This window comes from Macaca mulatta, chromosome X (assembly GCF_049350105.2).
Source record: "Macaca mulatta isolate MMU2019108-1 chromosome X, T2T-MMU8v2.0, whole genome shotgun sequence".
Taxonomy (NCBI): domain Eukaryota; kingdom Metazoa; phylum Chordata; class Mammalia; order Primates; family Cercopithecidae; genus Macaca; species Macaca mulatta.
This window is the reverse complement of record NC_133426.1, coordinates 72,248,278-72,268,915: the sequence shown is the minus strand read 5'-3', so window position 1 is coordinate 72,268,915 and position 20,638 is coordinate 72,248,278. Positions and strand designations below refer to the sequence as shown.

Sequence of the window (20,638 nt, the reverse complement as noted above, 5' to 3'; positions counted from 1 at the left end):
TCTTACTTTTTGAGGGAGTCACAGAAGTTTGGTAATCTAAGTGCAGAACCATAAAAATGTGGTATATAATGAGCTCTCAAAGAGTCCTTCCAGCTTTCACATGCTGCCAATACTCACATTCACTGATGAAACACAAGCATACTCATATACACCTACATATAGCTCTATATATCCTACATATAGCTCTATATATGGTCACACAAATAGTCATGTCTTGGAATCCTCAACAGGGAGGGAGTGTCCTTGGTTCATTCCAAGTCTGAATGCAACATGGAACCCTTTCAATCTTCTGTCTCAGAGAGGTGTCAACAAAGCAGTTGTGCCTTGAACTCATTTACCTAGACAGAAAACTGTCCCAGGCAAGAGCTCCACAACTGGAGAAACACATGATAAAACTGAAAATATTCCTAGAAGAGACTAGTACAGGCCTTCAGCATACAGTGAACAAGCATTCAACAGTGGTGACTTATGATCCAAATTGCTTAGACAATAGAATCTGGGGAGTGGGGGGAAGTGCCACCTAACATATCTCTAGCAGTTTCCAGATTACAATGTGTTTTTCATATCTTCCATCTTACATAATTCTCAAGATCTTGAGAGATAAGGAATACTTACTCGATTTTGCATCCAGGGCACAGGCTTTGGTATCAGGCTACCTAAGTGAATCTTGGCTCCAGTTTTCCTAGCTGTATGACTTGGGAAACTTCTTCATTTATTTAACCACAATGTCTTTATTTTTTAAATGGTATTAATACTATTAGCTACCTCATAGAGTTTTGTGGTGATTAAATTAATTAAGATCTGTAAGTACTTTAAGGGCATATGTAAGTGATCAAAAGGTATTAGTGGCTATTACTATCGCAAGTAAGGAAATCGTTTGGGAATGAAACTTGACAGGGCCATAAATATTTTCCATTTTATGAATAGCAACAAATATGTGCACACTCATAAATTCCCATATATGGTAACACATTCTAAGCATACGGGAATATATACACAGGTATGAAACCACACACAGCCCAAGCTGAACTCTCTTCTTGGAAACAACATGCTATAATGTAAAGAACTAGAACTTTTGAGTCAGACGAACTTAGGTTTAAGTACTGTTTTACCCTGTATTTAAATAAGATAACTTTTTGCAGTATCTGGGACTTAGTAGGCACCTGATAAGTATTTTTCTTCCTTCTAATTATTGACATCCTTTCTTTCCTCCTCAAATCTGAATTTGTCATTGTTATTGCTATTTAATTTGGATTTATCTTATACTATAAGAGCAGAAAAAATGGAAAACCCATAAAATCCTTTGTAACCACTTAGATATTAGGCCGGGTGTGGTGGCTCATGCCTGTAATCCCAGCACTTTGGGAGACCGAGGTGGGCGGATCTTCTGAGGTCGGGAGTTCGAGACCAGCCTGACCAACATGGAGAAACCCCGTCTCTACTAAAAATACAAAAAATTGGCCGGGCGTGGTGGCACATGCTTGTAATCCCAGCTACTAGGGAGGCTGAGGCAGGAGAATCGCTTGAACCCGGGAGGCGGAGGTTGTGGTGAGCTGAAATCGCTCCATTGCACTCCAGCCTGGGCAACAAGAGCAAAACACGGTCGCAATAAATAAATAAATAAATAAATAAATAAATAAACAAACAAACAAAATAAAATAAAATATAACCACTTAGATATTTCATGGTAAAGTGGACTGCGTTCAGGTACAAGAAAAAAGTCAGTTCTAGCTCTGGATTCATCATTTATTGGTTATATGACCTTGAACAAGTCCCTAACTTCCTGAGCCTCAGTTTCCTCCTGTCTTAAATGAGGATTGTCTCTACTTTGGGCCCCTCATTAGTTTGTAATAAAGGTCAAATAATATGAAAGATGTGAAAACCCTGTGTAAGCTTTTCACTTGGGCAAGGCTATTTTTTTCTCAGCTAAGCCGATAGAGAAGAACCAGACTGCATCTATTGAGATAATCATGTGTTTTTTGTCTTTGGTTCTGTTTATGTGCTGGATTACATTTATTGATTTGCATATGTTGAACCAGCCTTGCATCCCAGGGATGAAGCCAACTTGATCATGGTGGATAGGCTTTTTGATGTGCTGCTGGATCCGGTTTGCCAGTATTTTATTGAGGATTTTTGCATTGATGTTAATCAGGGATATTGGTCTAAAATTCTCTTTTTCTGTTGTATCTCTGCCAGGCTTTGGTATCAGGATGATGTTTGCCTCATAAAATTAGTTAGGGAGGATTCCCTCTTTTTCTATTGATTGGAATAGTTTCAGAAGGAATGGTACCAGCTCCTCCGTGTGCCTCTGGTAGAATTCAGCTGTGAATCCATCTGGTCCTGGACTTTTTTTGGTTGGTAGGCTATTAATTATTGCCTCAATTTCAGAGCCTACTAAAAGCCTTTGATAAAATTCAACAGCCCTTCATGCTAAAAACTCTCAATAAATTCGGTATTGATGGAACGTATCTCAAAATCATAAGCGCTATTTATGACAAACCCACAGCCAATATCATACTGAATGGGCAAAAACTGGAAAAATTCCCTTTGAAAACTGGCACAAGACAGGGATGCCCTCTCTCACCACTCCTATTCAACAGAGTGTTGGAAGTTCTGGCTAGGGCAATCAGGCAAGAGAAAGAAATCAAGGGTATTCAGTTAGGAAAAGAAGAAGTCAAATTGTCTCTGATTGCAAATGACATGATTGTATATTTGGAAAACCCCATCATCTCAGCCCAAAATCTTCTTAAGCTGATAAGAAACTTCAGCAAAGTCTCAGGATACAAAATCCATGTGCAAAACTCACATGCATTCTTATACACCAGTAACAGACAAACAGAGAGCCAAATCATGAATGAACTTCCATTCACAATTGCTTCAAAGAGAATAAAATACCTAGGAATCCAACTTACAAGGGATGTAAAGGACCTCTTCAAGGAGAACTACAAACCACTGCTCAGTGAAATAAAAGAGGACACAAACAAATGGAAGAACATACCATGCTCATGGATAGGAAGAATCACTATCGTGAAAATGGCCATACTGCCCAAGGTAATTTATAGATTCAATGCCATCCCCATCAAGCTACCAATGAGTTTCTTCAGAGAATTGGAAAACACTGCTTTAAAGTTCATATGGAAGCAAAAAAGAGCCCGCATTGGCAAGACAATCCTAAGTCAAAAGAACAAAGCTGGAGGCATCACACTACCTGACTTCAAACTATACTGAAAGGCGACAGTAACCAAAACAGCATGGTACTGGTACCAAAATAGACATATAGACCAATGGAACAGAACAGAGTCCTCAGAAATAATACCACACATCTACAGCCATCTGATCTTTGATAAACATGAGAAAAACAAGAAATGGGGAAAGGATTCCCTATTTAATAAATGGTGCTGGGATAATTGACTAGCCATAAATAGAAAGCTGAAACTGGATCCTTTCCTTACTCCTTATATGAAAATTAATTCAAGATGGATTAGAGACTTAAATGTTAGACCTAATACCATAAAAACCCTAGAAGAAAACCTAGGTAATACCTTTCAGGACATAGGCATGGGCAAGGACTTCATGTCTAAAACACCAAAAGCAATGGCAACAAAAGCCAAAATTGGCAAATGGGATCTCCTTAAACTAAAGAGCTTCTGCACAGCAAAAGAAACTACCATCAGAGTGAGCAGGCAACCTACAGAATGGGAGAAAATTTTTGCAATCTACTCATCAGACAAAGGGCTAATATCCAGAACCTACAAAGAACTCAAACAAATTTACAAGAAAAAAACAAACAACCCCATCAAAAAGTGGGTAAACGATATGAATAGACATTTCTCACAAGAGGACATTCATACAGCCAGCAGACACATGAAAAAATGCTCTTCATCACTGGCCATCAGAGAAATGCAAATCAAAACCACAATGAGATACCATCTCACACCAGTTAGAATGGCAATCATTAAAAAGTCAGGAAACAACAGGTGCTAGAGAGGATGTGGAGAAATAGGAACACTTTTACACTGTTGGTGGGATTGTAACTAGGTCAACCATTATGGAAAACAGTATGGCGATTCCTCAAGGATCTAGAACTAGAAGTACCATATGACCCAGCCATCCCATTACTGGGTATATACCCAAAGGATTATAAATCATGCTGTTATAAAGACATATGCACATGTATGTTTATTGCGGCACTATTCACAATAGCAAAGACTTGGAATCAACCCAAATGTCCATCAGAGACAGACTGGATTAAGAAAATGTGGCACATATACACCATGGAATACTATGCAGCCATAAAAAAGGATGAGTTTGTGTCCTTTGTAGGGACATGGATGCAGCTGGAAACCATCATTCTCAGCAAGCTATCGCAAGAACAGAAAACCAAACACCACATGTTCTCACTCATAGGTGGGAACTGAACAATGAGATCACTTGGACTCGGGAAGGGGAACATCACGCACCGGGGCCTATCACAGGGATGGGGGAGGGGGGAGTGATTGCATTTGGAGTTATACCTGATGTAAATGACGAGTTGATGGTTGCTGACGAGTTGATGGGTGCAGCACACCAACATGGCACAAGTATACATATGTAACAAACCTGCACGTTATGCACATGTACCCTAGAACTTAAAGTATAATAAAAAAAGAAAAAAAAAAAAGTTCCAGGTTAAAAAAAAAAAAAAAAAAAGAACCAGACTGATGAGGAAAAAGAACAGGAACAAATAAAAGGAGAAATGAAGTAAGTAAGTTGAGAAAGAATCCTGGGAAAAAGTAAAAAATAATAATAATAATAATAATTAATTAATTAAAAAGGGAGGCAGAAGGAAGAGGCACTCAAAGGAAGGATAAGAGAAAGGAAATTTCTAGGCTATTTGGATAGTTTAGTTAAGATATAATGAAACCTTGCGCCAACCTGGAGAGAAGATCAGCCAATATAAAGTTAAGCCTCCCTTAGCTTTACCTTACATTCCTGTCATCCCAATGTTACCTGGGTCTGGTCCCTATTATTCATAACAATTTGCATTGCTGTGTTCCCTGGAATTTGCAAACTGTTCCTTTATTGTGACAATGCTCTTTTCTCTTCCTCCATCTCCCTTTCTCAGTTTTAGTACTTTGGGCTAGACAGGCTCATCCTAAACAAAGGATTACTCCACTGAGTAAAGGAATGCTGAGCCAAATTTGGGGCCCTGTCTCCAATCTCTCAGCAGCCTTCCTAATAAACCCTGCATCAAAATTCACCTTTTGGTCCTCTGCCTTCTTAACTCTGTGATAGAAAACATACCGATTTGAAGTTAAAGACCTTGATTCAAATCCCATCTCTTGTCTGTGATAGCTATGTGACCTTTCAATAAATTATTTTAGCCTTAGTCATCTCATCCAAAAAATGGGATGATATTTATTTCACAGGATTGTCTTGAGGCCCAAACAAAACCATGGATATTTGAGTCCCTAGCAAAAGGATTGCTTGTCATATAACAGATGTTGAGTAATGAAAAACTGAACGTGTTATAGATTCACACATGCATGAAACCTTTAGAAACGATCTTTTTCAATCACCCTCATGTGATATATAAAAAACTGAGACCAGAGAGGTGCAGGCATTTGCTCAAAGTCAGGGAGCCGGTTGTTAAAAATAGCAAGAATTTGAACCAATGATTTCTAAAAGATTTTTGCTATTTAGACACTAAGACTACGCAAATTCAGATGTTTAGCTTAGTTCAGCTATCATTTATTGGCTTACTCTGTGCCAATCTGGTCTCAAAATATGAAACCAAACATGGTTATTTTTAAGTATTTGAGTTCCCACTTATATAATCCTCAGATCCATCACCTCAATAAATTCCTCAACCTGTGAGACAGAAGATGAGCAAGCTGTTTCGACAGGAAAATGAACTACTCTGTATGGCTCCAGGATTGGCCCTGAAACAGACAAGCCAGTGTGGTCCTGGCTACGTGGGCGAGAGGAACAAAAGGAGCCTATTGTCTCCTTTAACTTTCCTGCACACCAGCCAAACCTACTCCAACTTTTGGCCACGGACTTTTTCTCTCAATTGCCAGGACTCACCTAAGCCCAACTAAATAAACGTTTTTGCACAGGAAGGCAGGTGAAGTAGGGTTTGAAAAGAGAAAATAAAGCTTACCTTTGCTAGAGAAAACTACTCCATATTCATGTCAGCGGCCCATTAATGCTGCACTGCAGACTCCAGCCTGAGTCCGCCAGCCATGTTCAGTCAGTATCTTGGTTACAGGGCCTTTCTCCTAAATTAAGTCCAGGATTTCAATTTGGCAGGGGTTACTGGGATGGGAGGATGAGGGAGGGGGAAGGGCTGGGTGCCCTCTTTTCCAGAAACAAAACTACTGGAATGTCCTGTTCCTCTGGGGCCTGGTTTGATACAAAACCCGGGATGGTTCTTTACCCATATCCGGGTGTTTTACAAATCCTGGTTAGGATCTCAGGAGGAATTACAAGGGGGTGGGTTGTACTTCTGTTTTCAGAACTTGTTAATTGGTCTTTGCTAAGAGGAGGACACTGTCAGTGTGGCCAGCCAAAGCTCATGGGTAGATTTTAACAGCTCCGTTTAAGAAATGAGGTAGAAATGGAAAGAGTCTCCATGTCACCAGTTGTTTCCCTTCTTGCTTTGAAGCACAATTGTCAGCCCTGACTATTATTCTGAGGTCATGGCTGCTTGGTCATAAGTAAAAATAAAACTGGCAGTAAAACAAAGAACTTTTTTTTTGTACATTCTAAGTCCTATGTTAACCATTTTACATGCATTCTCTTATTTAAGTCTCACAATTATCCTGTGAGATGAATACTCTAATTCTCTCTATTTTACAACTGAGGAAAATTCAGCTGTGAGAGGGAAGGTAGCTTGTCCAAGGTCACACACTTAGGAAGTAAAAGAGAAGAGAGATTTACTGGGCCTGTCTAAACTTTTAACCATGAAACCACCACATACACTGTGCTGCTTAGGGGAGAAACACAGTCCTTTCGAGGGGGTAGAAGGGACTTCACAATTATTGAAAGTCTACTGGCCACCAGACACTGGTGAATTTTTTGGTATTTTTTTTATATACATTAACTTTGCCTCTGTCATTTCTAACAGATTCTAGAGTGAAATTTTATATTAACTATATTTAACATTTTCCACTTGAGGAAACCAGATATAGCTAGAAGATAGCTTGGATTAACACCGATCAACACCCTAAAAACTAAGACACGGAAGAATTGAAAATACTAAAAAGAAAAAAAAAAAAAAAACCTAAACATTCTCCCAAAAATTCAGGGTAAAACTGAGGTCTGGATTTGTTTAAAGTCAAAGGTCATTACTGTTCCTGGTGGAAAGAGAGAACAGTGAAAAGTCACCATCCTGAGTCAAGTGACCAAGGTTCTCGTCCCACTTGCTCTAGCAGTAATCAGCTATGTGGATTTTGTGGATTTGGCCCACTCCCTTCTCTTCTCTAGGCCTTTTTCTATTTCTACAATGAGGGTCTTAAACTAGATATGGACCCTCCTAGCCCTGTAAATTTACATATTTAGAGTTCCATGAAGAAAGTATAGTCTAGATATTAAACATAGAAGATGAAGAGGTTTCAAAGACACAAAGTATAGGAAAAGAATGAGTGGGGAGCAATTTGTGGCGACAGGTCTGAGAATACTATGCCTCTCTAAAAATGACTGCATCTACCCAACAGACCCAGGTATAGGAAGGGGACAGGTATGATGGAGGTTCCACCACCTGATATTCTTACTTTGTGATGAGGAGATCTTGGTTAGGAGCAGATGCTTTTCTCCAGGCAGGCTGGGCACATTTTCCTCTTGTGAATTTAAAGTGTCTGGAGCAGGGTCCAGGGAAGAGAACATTCAGAAGTCTGAGCTGGTAGGGCAAAGTCTGCGTCATAAACCACTAGAGATTCTTAAGTTAAGTGTGCTCAGACACTTAGGCGCTGCCCCATGGACTGCAACTCAGACCAAGGCAGGTGGAAGCACCAGTAGGAAGGAGGGAGGAGCCACCAGCCTCAACTCCCTTAGAAATGCTCAGTGGTCAAGGGAAGCTTAGCCAAGCCACGGCAGCCCCTAGAATTATCGGCCTGGCACACATGTGAACCTTGAAGCAAGAAAGGGGAAGTGGAGACAAAACTCATTAAGCTGAGATCCAAGTCCAAGCTCTAAGGCATTTATGACAGGGAGGGGAAGGGATAAGGCCTCTGCTCTGACTCATGAAAGACAACAAGAACAGGTCATAATAGACTTGAATCAACACAGTGAAGACTGCAGGAGGCCAGGTAGGCCAGGTTTCCAGGCTTGTATTATTCATTCACCAATTTCACTGACAATACAAGCAGCACCCACCTCTTCTGCAAATCCAGGGTATATTTCTGGTTCCTTCTCCTGGAGGTCACTTGAAAAACATTTTCAAGTTGATGTCTACGGACCAGAGGTTGGCAAACCTTTTCTGTAAAGGGCTAGTTACTAAATATTTTATTTCCAGAACATACAGTTTCTGTTTGCCATAACTACACAAATTTGTCTTTGTAGCTCGCAAGGTATATCATTGTTCCAATAAAAATTTATTTACAAAACAAGCAGCAAGCTAAATAATAGACTTTTTTTTCCAATATAGACATTTGAAATATGGCATCACTATTAAGAGCATGAAAACTGAAATCAGATATTCTGAACTGAAATCCCAACTGTGCCATTTCCTGATTCTATGATTAAAGTAATTTAATCCCCTTAAACCTCGGTTTTCACCTCTTTAAAATGGAGATAATAATATTACCCATTTTATAAGGCTGTTATAAGAACTTAAATAAGGCTATACATATTAACTATTTACCACAATAACTGGAACATAGTAAAGGCAAAAATTAGAGTTATAATTTTTAATATTTCAATTCTAAATAATTGTTTAAATCTAAATAATTGTTTCTTCATTAGGACACAAACTGTATTAACTTGTGTTAAAAAAGAAGAATGTTTCAAGAATCCTGGCTTCATGTTCTAGTTATGCTACTAAAGAGCACACAGTGACCCTGGACAAGTCTTTTTGCCTTTCTATCACTCAGTTTCTTCACCTATAACATGAAAAAGGTGGTCTAGATTTGGATTTCTCAAAATTAATTTTGGCAGCAGAACACTTTCCCTAAACAGAATCTTAGTAAACACCCACTACTTATGGAAGATGAAAGTGGATTTGTTCTAGGTAAGGCAGGGAAGGAGATAGGAATGGGCAAGGGTGAAGGGACAGAGGAACCTGGCCACTGGTTATGACTGGTTTCCCAGACAGTGTGTATGTCCAGAGCACCAGTAAGAAATGTCTAGTACACTAAAAACATATTTGAAACCCATAAGACCAGAATATCCTTAAGGGGCCTTCACGTGTTAAAATCTGTCACTAGAACATCTTTTCATTTATTCATTCAACCAATATTTCCAGGTTACTCATCTATGGGCCATCACTAACACATGGCCCTGGGGTGGCTATAAAGAGGAGAGGACCTCAGGGACCTTCACATTAGAGTCAACATGGTCTAGTGTGAGAAGCATGGCGTTTGGAGTCAGAAAGACTAAGGATTGTATCTTGGCTGCCTTTTTCTGAGCTATGTGACCTTGGGCAAATCACTTAACTTTTTCGAGCCTCTGGTTCCTCATCTGCAGAATAGGAATAATAACACTTCCATGACTGAAATATTGTGAGGATTAAATCAGTTGGCATTTGTGTGAACCCTTAGCACAGTGTTCAGCATGTTGGGACCCCCAATAAATGTTGTTTTCCTTCCCATATTTTCCACGGTAAAATTTTGTGACAGTATCAGGTACCAGGAGAAAATTAAAGTGCCTTGGCACAGACAGTCTAACTCCTTTACCTCAGAATCCTCTGATGAGCTTGCTCTTAGCAGTTTCTTAGAAAGAAGACCTCTGGGGAAAGGTGGAGGGGTGCAGGGAGGAGGGGGTTGTCCCCCAGAGACCACATCTCTGAAGCCACTCCCCATCACCACTTCTGACCAGCAGACTCTGTTATGCTTTGGAAAGGTTGCTCTGCTTTGCTGTGATGTGCGACAGTCCCAGGCTTGCTCTGGGTATACTGTTTGGCTCTTGTACTCTGGCTCTTGAACTCCACTCCCTGCTTTCCCTAGTCCTCTAACACTGTCAAGACTGTAGGTCTCAAACTTAAACATGTATCAGAATCCCTTACAGGGGTTGTTAAGACATTGAGTTTTTGCTTCAGTTAATCTTGGGTGATGCCCAGGACCTTGCATTTCTGGCAAGTTCCCAGGTGATGCTGATGCTGCTGGTTTGAGGACCACACTTTGAGGACCACTGCCCTAAGGGATGCTTGCTCTGAAGCTCACCTCCCCCACCCCCCAACACTACCAGCTTACTTGCGCCTGCAGACTGATTCTTTAGCTCCAGACTCCCCTGGTCTTTGAGTATTCACTCTTTGGCCCTCGATCAAAAATATGTTTTATTCATCTTCCTGGTACCTCATTCATGTGGCATCTCCCTGAGAGTCCTCCCAACACCTATTTCCCCACTTCCCTTGCCCAATAATCTTTCTGCTTGCCTGGGTGAAGCTTCCTCTCCTCTCCCTGTGCAATTAACATGTTTTCCTCTACACTGCCTGCCTGGAGCAGCTCTATACATGGCATCAGCTCCTCCTCCCAACTCTTCTATACTTTGTCATTTGGCTTCCTCATGGTGGGCTCTGGGCATGGACAAACCTGGTTTGAATATTAGCTCTGTCTCTCCCTAAAATGTGTGATCTTGGGGAAGTCACTTGAGTTCTCTGAGCCTCCATTTTGTTATTTGTAAAATCAGGCTGTGAAAATAAAATGCAATATCTGAAAAAGGGCCCTGTGCAGCCCCTGTTACATAGTAAATGATCAGTAAATGTCAGGTTTTTTTTCTTCCTCTATTTTCCTCATGCCTTCCTACTTCAAGCCACACTACTAAGGAGTACATAGCATGTAAGAAGGCTAAAACAATGTACAAATAAAGTGTTTCATTACCATAAATGGACATAGTAAGTAAGAGAATAGAGGTCTGTACAATGTGATGCAACATTTTAGAGTAGGAAGAGGATATTTTCAATGGGTGAGTGTCATTCAGAATAAGCCTCCTGAACAACTGAATGATATAATTAGGATTCTCATTCCTATATACCAAGCCAGAGACTTGAATGTCATCTGAGATTACTCCCTTCTCTCTCACTCTCTACAACCATTTCATTGATAAGTCCTGTCATATTTATATTTTACATCTTTTCAATCCAGCCACTTCTCTCTATTTCCACTGCCATGGACTTGGTCTAAGCCACCACAATCTTTTAATTGGACCAGCATAATAGCCTCCTTATAATTCTTTATGACTTCACTCTTGACCCCCCATAATCTGGTCTTCAAATAACAGCCAAAGCTATTTTTCCCATAACACAAAAGTGGTTGTAAACCCTTATTGCTTAAAATCTCCCAGCAATCCCTCCCTTATTGACTAAAGTTGGAATAATAATGAGATTAGTAAGACTCCCTAGTAATGACGGCATTCAAACTGATGAAATATTTCGTGTGTGTGTGTGTGTGTGTGTGAATGCACATATGAAAATATTTTCAATATATGTCATTAAATAAACAGCAAGGTGCAGAAGAGTGAGCATCTTGTGATTGGTTATATATAGAGATGTAGATAACTCCATATATATACACACACACATATACACACACACACACACACATATATATACAGACTTACATGAGGGAACAAGGGATACTTCTTCTGGAAATAACACAAAATATTCTTAATAGTGGTTTTCCTTGGGGAGAGCAACTTGGTTGGGAGAAGCGTGACTTTCATTTTTCATTTTGAACTGTTTAGATTTCAAGCTTTACACATTAGTTACATTTATAAAAAAAAAAAGTCACCTGGAAAGTGAATATGAAGCCACTTTTGTTTTCTTCTTTGTATTTTTATTCTCTCAAGAAAGAAACTCATATCTGTTACATTAAGAAAATAAATTCCTTATTATTTCACTAGTATAAAGATCAAACTTCTTAACATGGCCTATATGATATTTTATGGCCCAGCCCTTCCTAATCTTTCTAGGTCACTGCTTGCCCTTCCTCATCTCACACTCAATGCATCCCACCCATGCCAGAGCACTGTCAGTTTGTCAGTTTCCAATGTGCATGGTGCTCTCTCTTCCCTCCAACAGATTCTGATATGTTGTTTCATCTGCCTCAATCACTTTTTCACCTGTTCATTCACCCACTCATCTTGTGGGTCTCAGTTTAGAAGTCCCTTCATCCAAGAGGTTTTCCCTGACTTTCTATGCTTCTGGGCGAGGTCCCCCTGTGATGTGCTCCCAAGTCACCCCGTACATCTAACCACAATTTGTTGAAATTGTTTGCTTAACTACTCTCCTCACCTTATAATGGAAGCTCTATGGGGTCAGGGATTACATTTTTCTTGCTCCCTACTGTAGCCTCAATGCCTAGCACAGCACTTGATACAGAGTTGGTGCTCAATAAATAGTTTCTGGATGAATGAATACATGAATGATTAGTGAAAGAATAAGACAGCAACCTTAGAGCTGACCTTTAAGGTAAGCAAGATCCTACTAGAAAAAAAGTGTTTGCTAACTTCACATTTCAGAAGATGACTTGAGACTTTTCTAGTTGAAAGGTTGACTTGATTGTACCTGACAGTTTCATTGTTTGACCAAGTTTGTTTCTAAAAAGCCTGTGTGTATGTCACTACAAACCCCTGTGCTATTCCAATCAATCCATCCACTGGCCCAGCCCTATTCCTCTAAGCACCTAATCCCCAAATTATCTTAGATTACCTTGGGTTAGAAGAATAGTGAACAAAATGAAGCCTCAGAAGGCATGGTTGTCATTTGCTTTCAAATTATGTTGCTTCATAGGGCTCTTCAGAAGGCTGCATTTATCCATTTAATAGACTGGATACATATTAAATGGGTAAATGAAACCCCATAGACTTTCATTCGAAGGAATAAATTTTGGTAAAATTAACTTGAAAACTCCCAAATGTACCCACAGCATTATTTCCAAACGGCTATACGAACTCTGCTTGGATACATGTAATAACTGAGAACTCACTCAATTATCTCTTAAGGCAACTCTAGATTATCTTTTCCCATATTAAATAGCCAAACATATGCCGCCTTCAACCTTCTGTTCATTGGTTCCTTTTTCTAGTGAATTTAGAACTCCTCAGCAAAAATGCCAGTTAGTGCCATCTTGCCCTCCTCTAACAGCAAAACAACTAGCTCTCTTTGTGAGAGTGTATTTTTTTTTCTTGAGCACCTACAATGCAGTTCTGACTTTCAAGTCCCATTCTTCTTTGTTTTCATGCCCAATACTTTCTTCATCCCCACAGAACTGTGTTAGAAAATGCCTCTATGATGGCTGGCCTAACCACTGGTTGAAGGAAGTGATCATGTTCATGATATTATTTAAGGGACTAAAAAAATTCCATGCTTCCTCTCCAAAATGACAACTTAGTTTGATATAATTGGGCACAATAGTGAGGACTTCATTCCAGTCCTCTCTGCCACAAACTTATGTGTTACCTGGAGTAGGCTATTTCCCTTCTTTGGACCTCAGTCCTCTCACACGGAAAATAAGAGCCTTGTATTAATTGGCCTTTGAGGTCCCTTTCAGCTCTCATATTCCAAGGTTCTGTGACTGAGGCTTTTGGATTAGCACCCACAAACATCCAGAAGGCATGCGCATGTGTCTGAACACAACTTACAGATTCTGTGTTTGCGTGACTCTATGGCAAGTTCACCATTATGAAAAAATGAATTGTGTGCAATTTCAAACTCTGACTCTGTTTATATACAGAACTCCCAGAAATACTTAAAATACAACTGCTCTTCTAAGAAATAATGTGAACACAATCAAAGGTATATCCTAAGTAGTGGCAGTTGTGTCCCTTCTCAACCCTACTTTCCAAACCTATTGATCTTAGCCCTACTACTCCTCTAGCTACTTGTTAGTCTGTTAAGTGAAAAAGACAGTGGATTAAGGGTTGAGGTAGACAGAATAACGCTTCTCCCAAAAATGTCCATGTTCCAATCCCTGGAACCTGTGAATGTGTTATATTACATAGCAAAGTTCCAGTTAAAGTGGAAGAGAGAAATAGAAGAGAAGGTTGGAATAATGATGTATGAGAAGTACTCAATTCACTGTTGCCAGCTTTGAAGATAGAGGAAGAGGGCCATGAAGTGGGGAATTTACATCTCTAGAAGCCAGAAAAGTCAAGTAAATATATTGTCCCTAGACATTCCAGAAGTAAGCACAGTGAGACCCCATTTTAGACGTCTAACCTATTAAAACTATAAGATAAAAGATACATGCTGTTACATGGAAGCATGGGAGGGAAACAACACACACTGGGGCCTGTTGGAGGAGGCAGGATGGGGTTGGGGGAGGGAGAGTATCAGGAAGAATAGTCAATGGATTCTGGGCTTAATACCTAAGTGATTGGATGATCTGTGCAGCAGACCACCATGTACCAACGTAACAAACCTGCACATCCTGCATATGTACCCTTGAACTTAAAATAAAAGTTGAAGAAAAAACCCAAATAAATAAATATGTGTTGTTTTAAGAAACCAGGTTTTTACTAATTTATTATAGTAGCAATAGGAAACTAACACAGGAGTCAACAGACCTAACTCTGAGTCCTGCTATTGAAACATACTAGCTGCTTGTTATTGGACAGGATTTTTTTTTAAAAAAAATCTCTCTACAATTTAGAGTCCTATTCTATAAAATGAGGATAAAACCATCTTGCTTGTGAACTTCACAGGTGGCCCTGAAGATCAACTAAAAGTGCCATATAAATGTAAGATGGAATAGTTCTGTACACAAAAACATAAGTAAAGTGGAAAGATGAGCAATAGACAAGGAAAATTATTCACCACATATATAACAGATAATTACTATTCAGAATATATGTGGAAAAGATAATCCAATGAAACTGTAGTCAACGGATAAGAATAAAAACAAGAACCAAAGTGGACAATCAAACATGGAAAGAAGTTCAAATCACTAGTAATCAGAGAAATACAAATTGCAAATAAAAGCAGCAAAATACATCACCAATCCACTATATTGACTAACATTTTTAAAACACTTTAGAAATTGACGAAGGCTTGTGAAAGTATGTGAGGAAACAAGCCTCTCATACGCTAATGAGAACTATAAATTGGTAGAACTACTGTGGAAAGTAATTTGTTAATATCTACTAAATATTTAAAATATATTTACTATGTATATTACAGAAATCCCTGCTCCTAATTATTCACTGAAATGGGCACAAATAGACCAGAATATTAATTGCAGCATTGTATGTAATAGAAATAAACCTCAGACAAACTATGTTATCACAATTCTACAAAATGTTATGTGACAGTTTAAAACAAGGCAAAAAATTTAAGATGCATTTATGGCTAAATACAGCAATTCATAGATTCATAGATGTGATAAAGGAAGCATAGTAACATGTTAATGGTAGAATCTACGTAGTATGTATATGGACATTTCCTGTTAGATTCTTTCAAGTTTGCTGTTTATTGAATTTTTTCATAATAGAATAATAGGAAAAAAATAATATGCTGATTAGATTAAAAAACAGCATCAACAATGAAAAACAGTAAATCAATTTTGTGTTACAAAGATATACATTTAAGACCGACTGGAGCAGGCACAAAATGATATACCACTTATGTTCAAAAATATGCTAATTAATATTGCATATTTTCTTTAGGTAAAACACATGTACTTGTACAACTATAAACATACGTACTTGTACAGCTATAAAACAACACATACACTGCATAAATACTCATTCCATTACACAAGTTACATAATTTATGTAAAACATACACATAAGCACACACATACAAAGACACAAATTAATAAAATCATGTAAAGAACCTAAGGGGTAGAAGACAATGTGTGTATGTACACTGTCTGTGCACCATTAAATCTGTAATGTTTTAATAGTTTACAAAACTAGTGTTACCAGAAATTACTTTAAAAATAAAAACAAAATATTAATTCTAATTCATGAATATGGAATATCTTTCCATTTATCTGTGCTTTTTTATTCCTATTTCTTTCATCAGTGTTTTATAGTTCTCAGTTTTACACCTAAGTATTTAATGTTTTGTTTCTATTGTAAATGGGATTGCTTTCTTAATTTCCTTTTTGTATTGTTCATTATTACTATATAGAAACATTATTATTTTTTGTATGCTGACTTTGTATTCTACAACTTCACTGGATACAGTTCTAATAGTTTTTTGGTAGAGTCTTTAGTGTTTTCTATATATAAGATCATGTCACCAGCAAATAGAGACAGTTTGATTTCTCGTTTTCCTATTAAGGTGCATTTTACTTCTTTCTCTTGCCAATTGCTCAGCTAGTTCTAGCACTTTGTTAAAAAGAAGTGGTGAGAGTGAGCATCCTTGTCTTGTTCCTTAAAGGAATGTGCCTTAGAGGAAAATATTTCAACTTTTTACTGTTGACAATGACGTTATCTGCAGGTTTGTCACATAAGGCCTTTCTTGTATTGAGATACATTCCCTCTATACATAATCTGTTGAAAGTTTTTATCGTGAAAGGGTATTAGATCTTTTCCTTTTTTTTTCTATTGAGATGATCATATGATTTTTATCCTTTATTGTTTTCTATGTTGTGTATTATATTAGTTGATTAGCATTTGTTGAACCATCTTTGTATCCCCTAGATAAATCCTGTTTGATCATGAAGTAATTATTTTTAATGTGTTCTTGAATTCACTTTGCTAATACTTGGTTGAGGATTTTTGCATCTATGTTCATTAGGGATATTGGACTATAAATTTCTTTTCTTGTAGTGTCCCCGTCTGGCTTTGATATCAGAGTAATGCTAGCCTCTTATAATGAGTTTGAAAGTCTTACCTTTATTTTAATTTTTTGTAAGTGTTTGAGAAGAATTGGTATTAATTCTTCTTTAAATGTTTGGTAGAATTTACCAGTGAAGCTGTCTGGTTCTGGGCATTTCCCTGGTGGAAAACATTTTATTACTGATTCCATCTCCTTATTCTTTGTCTGTTCAGATTTTCTATTTCTTTCGTGATTCAGTCTTAATCGGTTATATCTGTCTAGGGATTTATCCATTTTTCTAGGTTACCTAGTTAATAATGTGAAACTGTCCGTACTACCCAAAATGATCTACAGATTCAATGCAATCCTTGTTGAAATTCCAATTTTATTTTTAAATAAATGAAAAAAAATCCAAAAAACCGTGAATAAATGAAACCTTTTTTTTTTTTTTTTTTTTGACAGAGTCTTGCACTCTCGCCCAGGCTGGAGTGCAGTGGCGTGATCTCGGCTTACTGCAAGCTCCGCCTCCCGGGTTCACGCCATTATCCTGCCTAGGCCTCCCAAGTAGCTGGGACTACAGGTGCCTGCTACCACTCCTGGCTAATTTTTTGTATTTTTAATAGAGACCGTGTTTTAATTCACCGTGTTAGCCAGGATGGCCTCGATCTCCTGACCTCGTGATCCACTTGCCTTGGTCTCCCAAAGTGGAAACAATCTTTACAGAAATAAATCTGGGTGCATCACACTCACTAATTTCAAAACATATTATGAAATGATTGCAATCAAAATAGCATAGTACTGGCATAAAAACAGACACATAAACCAATGGAATAGAATATAGAACACAAAAATAAACCCATGTATTTACCATCAGCTTACTTCAACAAAGGTGCCAAGAACACACAGTGGGGGGAAGAACAGTCTCTTCAATAAATGGTGTTGAAAAAAGTGAATATCCACATAAAGAAGAATGAAATTAGACCCTTATACCATATACAAAAATCAACTAAAAATGAATTAAAGACTTAGATATAAGACCTGAAACTGTAAAACTACTAGAATAAAACATAGGAGAAAAGCCTTCACAATACTTGCCTGGGAAATGATTTTTTGAATATGACCCTAAAAGCACAGACAACCAAAGCAAAAATAGATAAATGGAATGGCATCAAACTAAAAAGCCTTTGCACAGCAAAGCAATCAATCAACAAAGTGAAGACATTACTTCCAGAATAGGAGAAAATATTTGCAAACCATACATTTGATAAAGGATTAATATCCAAAATATATAAAAAGCTCAACAACTAAATAGCAGGAAAACAAATAACCTGATTTTTAAAAGGGAAAAAGATCTGAAGAGACATTACTCCAAAGAAGACCTACGAATGGCCAATAGGTATGTGGAAAAAAAACTTTAAAATCACTAATCATTCAGGAAATGCAAATTAAAACCACAATAAGATATTAACTCACAACTGCTAGAATAGTTTTTATCAAAAAGATGAAAGATAAGAGTTGGAGAGGACGCAGAGAAAAGGAAACTCTTATGCATTGTTGGTGGGAACATAAATTAATAGAACCACTATGGAAAAGAGTATGACAGTTCCTCAAAAAAACTAAAAATGGAAGTACCATACAACCTAGTAATCCCACGTCTGGGCATATACCCAAAATAACTGAAATCAACGTGTCAAAGGGATATCTGCACTCTCATGGTCATTGCAGCATTACTCACAGTAGCCAAGCTATGAAAAAAACTTGATTGTTCATCAATGGATGAGTAGATAAAGAAAATGTGGTATAGGCCTGGTTTAGTGTCTCACACCTGTAATCCCAGCACTTTGGGAAGTTGAGGCAGGTGGATCGTGAGGTCAGGAGTTCGAGACCAGCTTGGCCAACATAGTGAAATCCTGTCTTTACTAAAAATACCCCCCCCCCCAAAAAAATTTAGCCAAGTAGCCTGTAATCCTAGCTACTTGGAAGGCTGAGGCAGCAGAATCATTTGAACCTGCGAGGCAGAGGTTGCAGTGAGCCGAGATTGCACCACTGTACACCAGCCCAGGCGACAGTATGAGACTCTACCTAAAAAAAAAAAAAAGAAAAAGAAAGAAAAGAAAATATGGAAATGTGGTGTATATATACACAATGAAATACTAAACAGCTTTTACTTTTAAAAAGGGAGTGGGATCCTGTCATTTGTGACACCATGGATTAATCTGTAAGACATTATGCTAAGTGAAATAAGCCAGGCTCATAAAGACAAATATGGCATGATCTCTCTTATGTCAGGAATCTAATGAAGTTGAACTCACAGAAGTGAAAAGGAGAACGATGGTTACCAGAGACTGGTGTGGGGTAGAGGGACTGGAGAGCTATTGATCAAAGGCTACGAAGTTTTATATAGACTGGTAGAATAGGTTTTGACGTCTATTGAACAGTAAAGAGACAACAGTCAATAATAATGTATAATTAAAAATGAGTAAATTTCAAATGTGTAACCATAAAAAACGATAGGTAAACATGGTGAGGGATATGTTAATTAGCTTGATTTAATTATATTTTTATTGTATATATATATATCAAAACATCATATGGTACCCATAAATGCATATAACTATGATTTGTCAATAAAATACATATATGTAATCATTCTCTAAATGCCAAATGTAAGTTAGCATTATCTGTGAAGTCTCCATAATTTTGACCAAGAGTTCTGACTGCTATGTTTTAGTCAAAGAAAGCTATCATTCTGCTTTTCGGATTTATTTCAATTTTTATAAGAACTTTTTTGGACATTTTTTATCTCCAGCAATGGTTAGTTGTAAAAATAATGTAAGGCAAAAGAACATTATAGATGCCAAAAGGCAATGTCAGTTTACACCCAGAGCCTAGTTTAGGGGTATAAACATATTTGACCCACCACCACCATTCCACTTAAAATGCTCTTCTCCTCAATTTCCATTAATACAAGTCTTTCCTATCTTTCAAGGACAAATCGAAGTCCCACCTTGCCCAGAAAGTCTCCTCTGAAAACTCCAGCCTTCATGAATTACTTTCTCCTCCTAAATCCTGAGCATTTTTAATTGGTATCAAGCAGCATAGCTTTTAGTTCCATAACCTCTTAAAACACTTTCTGGCAATTCAATGTGGGAGTTTTGTCTTAGGTGTGAGAGTGACCTCACTGAGATATCTATCATCTCCCTAATCACCAGGAACAAACTACATGACTCACATGGCATGTTATCTTTCCTTCCTGACTCACTGTGGCAGTGGAAAGAAGAGCAGTGGCTATTGCAGACACTTAGAAGTCTGATTCCCAAGTCCAATGTGAATGAAAATATGAGTATTGTTTAAAAGCAGGATTACTGGGTTTGTTACTGGGATCTCTTACAGCCTGGCATAATGTTCTGCAGATAAGTAAGTACCTGTTGGATAGATGCATCAAAGGATAGTAATGCTGGCACGCACTACAAAAAGTATAAAGTAGATCCACCAAAATCTAATCACTTGATGGATGCTTAGATTTAAATGGCTATTCTGGCAAAAACCAAAAACAAACAAACAAACATAAAACGTGGTTTCAGGAAAAGTGAAGACTTAGCTACACTCTTTTAAAAACAAAGACTTTTTACTACATAAATCTTGATCAATAGAGAGAAGTTTTGATGAATAAAGTGAAATTTCTAGGAGTGAGGCTCAATCCCTGTTATGTGATATTTTCGATCAACAAGGGAACTT

General features: G+C 38.0%; 1 protein-coding gene across 19 annotated transcripts in view; it reads right to left on the bottom strand.

Moving 5' to 3' along the window:
• The window catches only part of HEPH (hephaestin), a 94,265-nt gene extending 86,252 nt beyond the window's left edge, over window positions 1–8,013 (bottom strand). For 10 of the 19 annotated variants that reach the window (XR_013412622.1, XM_077988018.1, XM_077988020.1 and 7 more), the window contains exon 1: window positions 6,143–6,242. Coding sequence is in view for 7 of the 19 variants with exons in the window: in XM_077988026.1 (XP_077844152.1) it covers window positions 7,755–7,903 (149 nt within the window). In the remaining 12 variants the exon portion in view is untranslated. Of the gene's footprint in view, window positions 1–6,142; window positions 6,243–7,754 lie in introns of those variants that run through there. The other 9 variants (XR_013412620.1, XR_013412621.1, XM_077988016.1 and 6 more) reach the window with 7 other exon arrangements.
• Window positions 8,014–20,638: the final 12,625 nt, after the last annotated feature.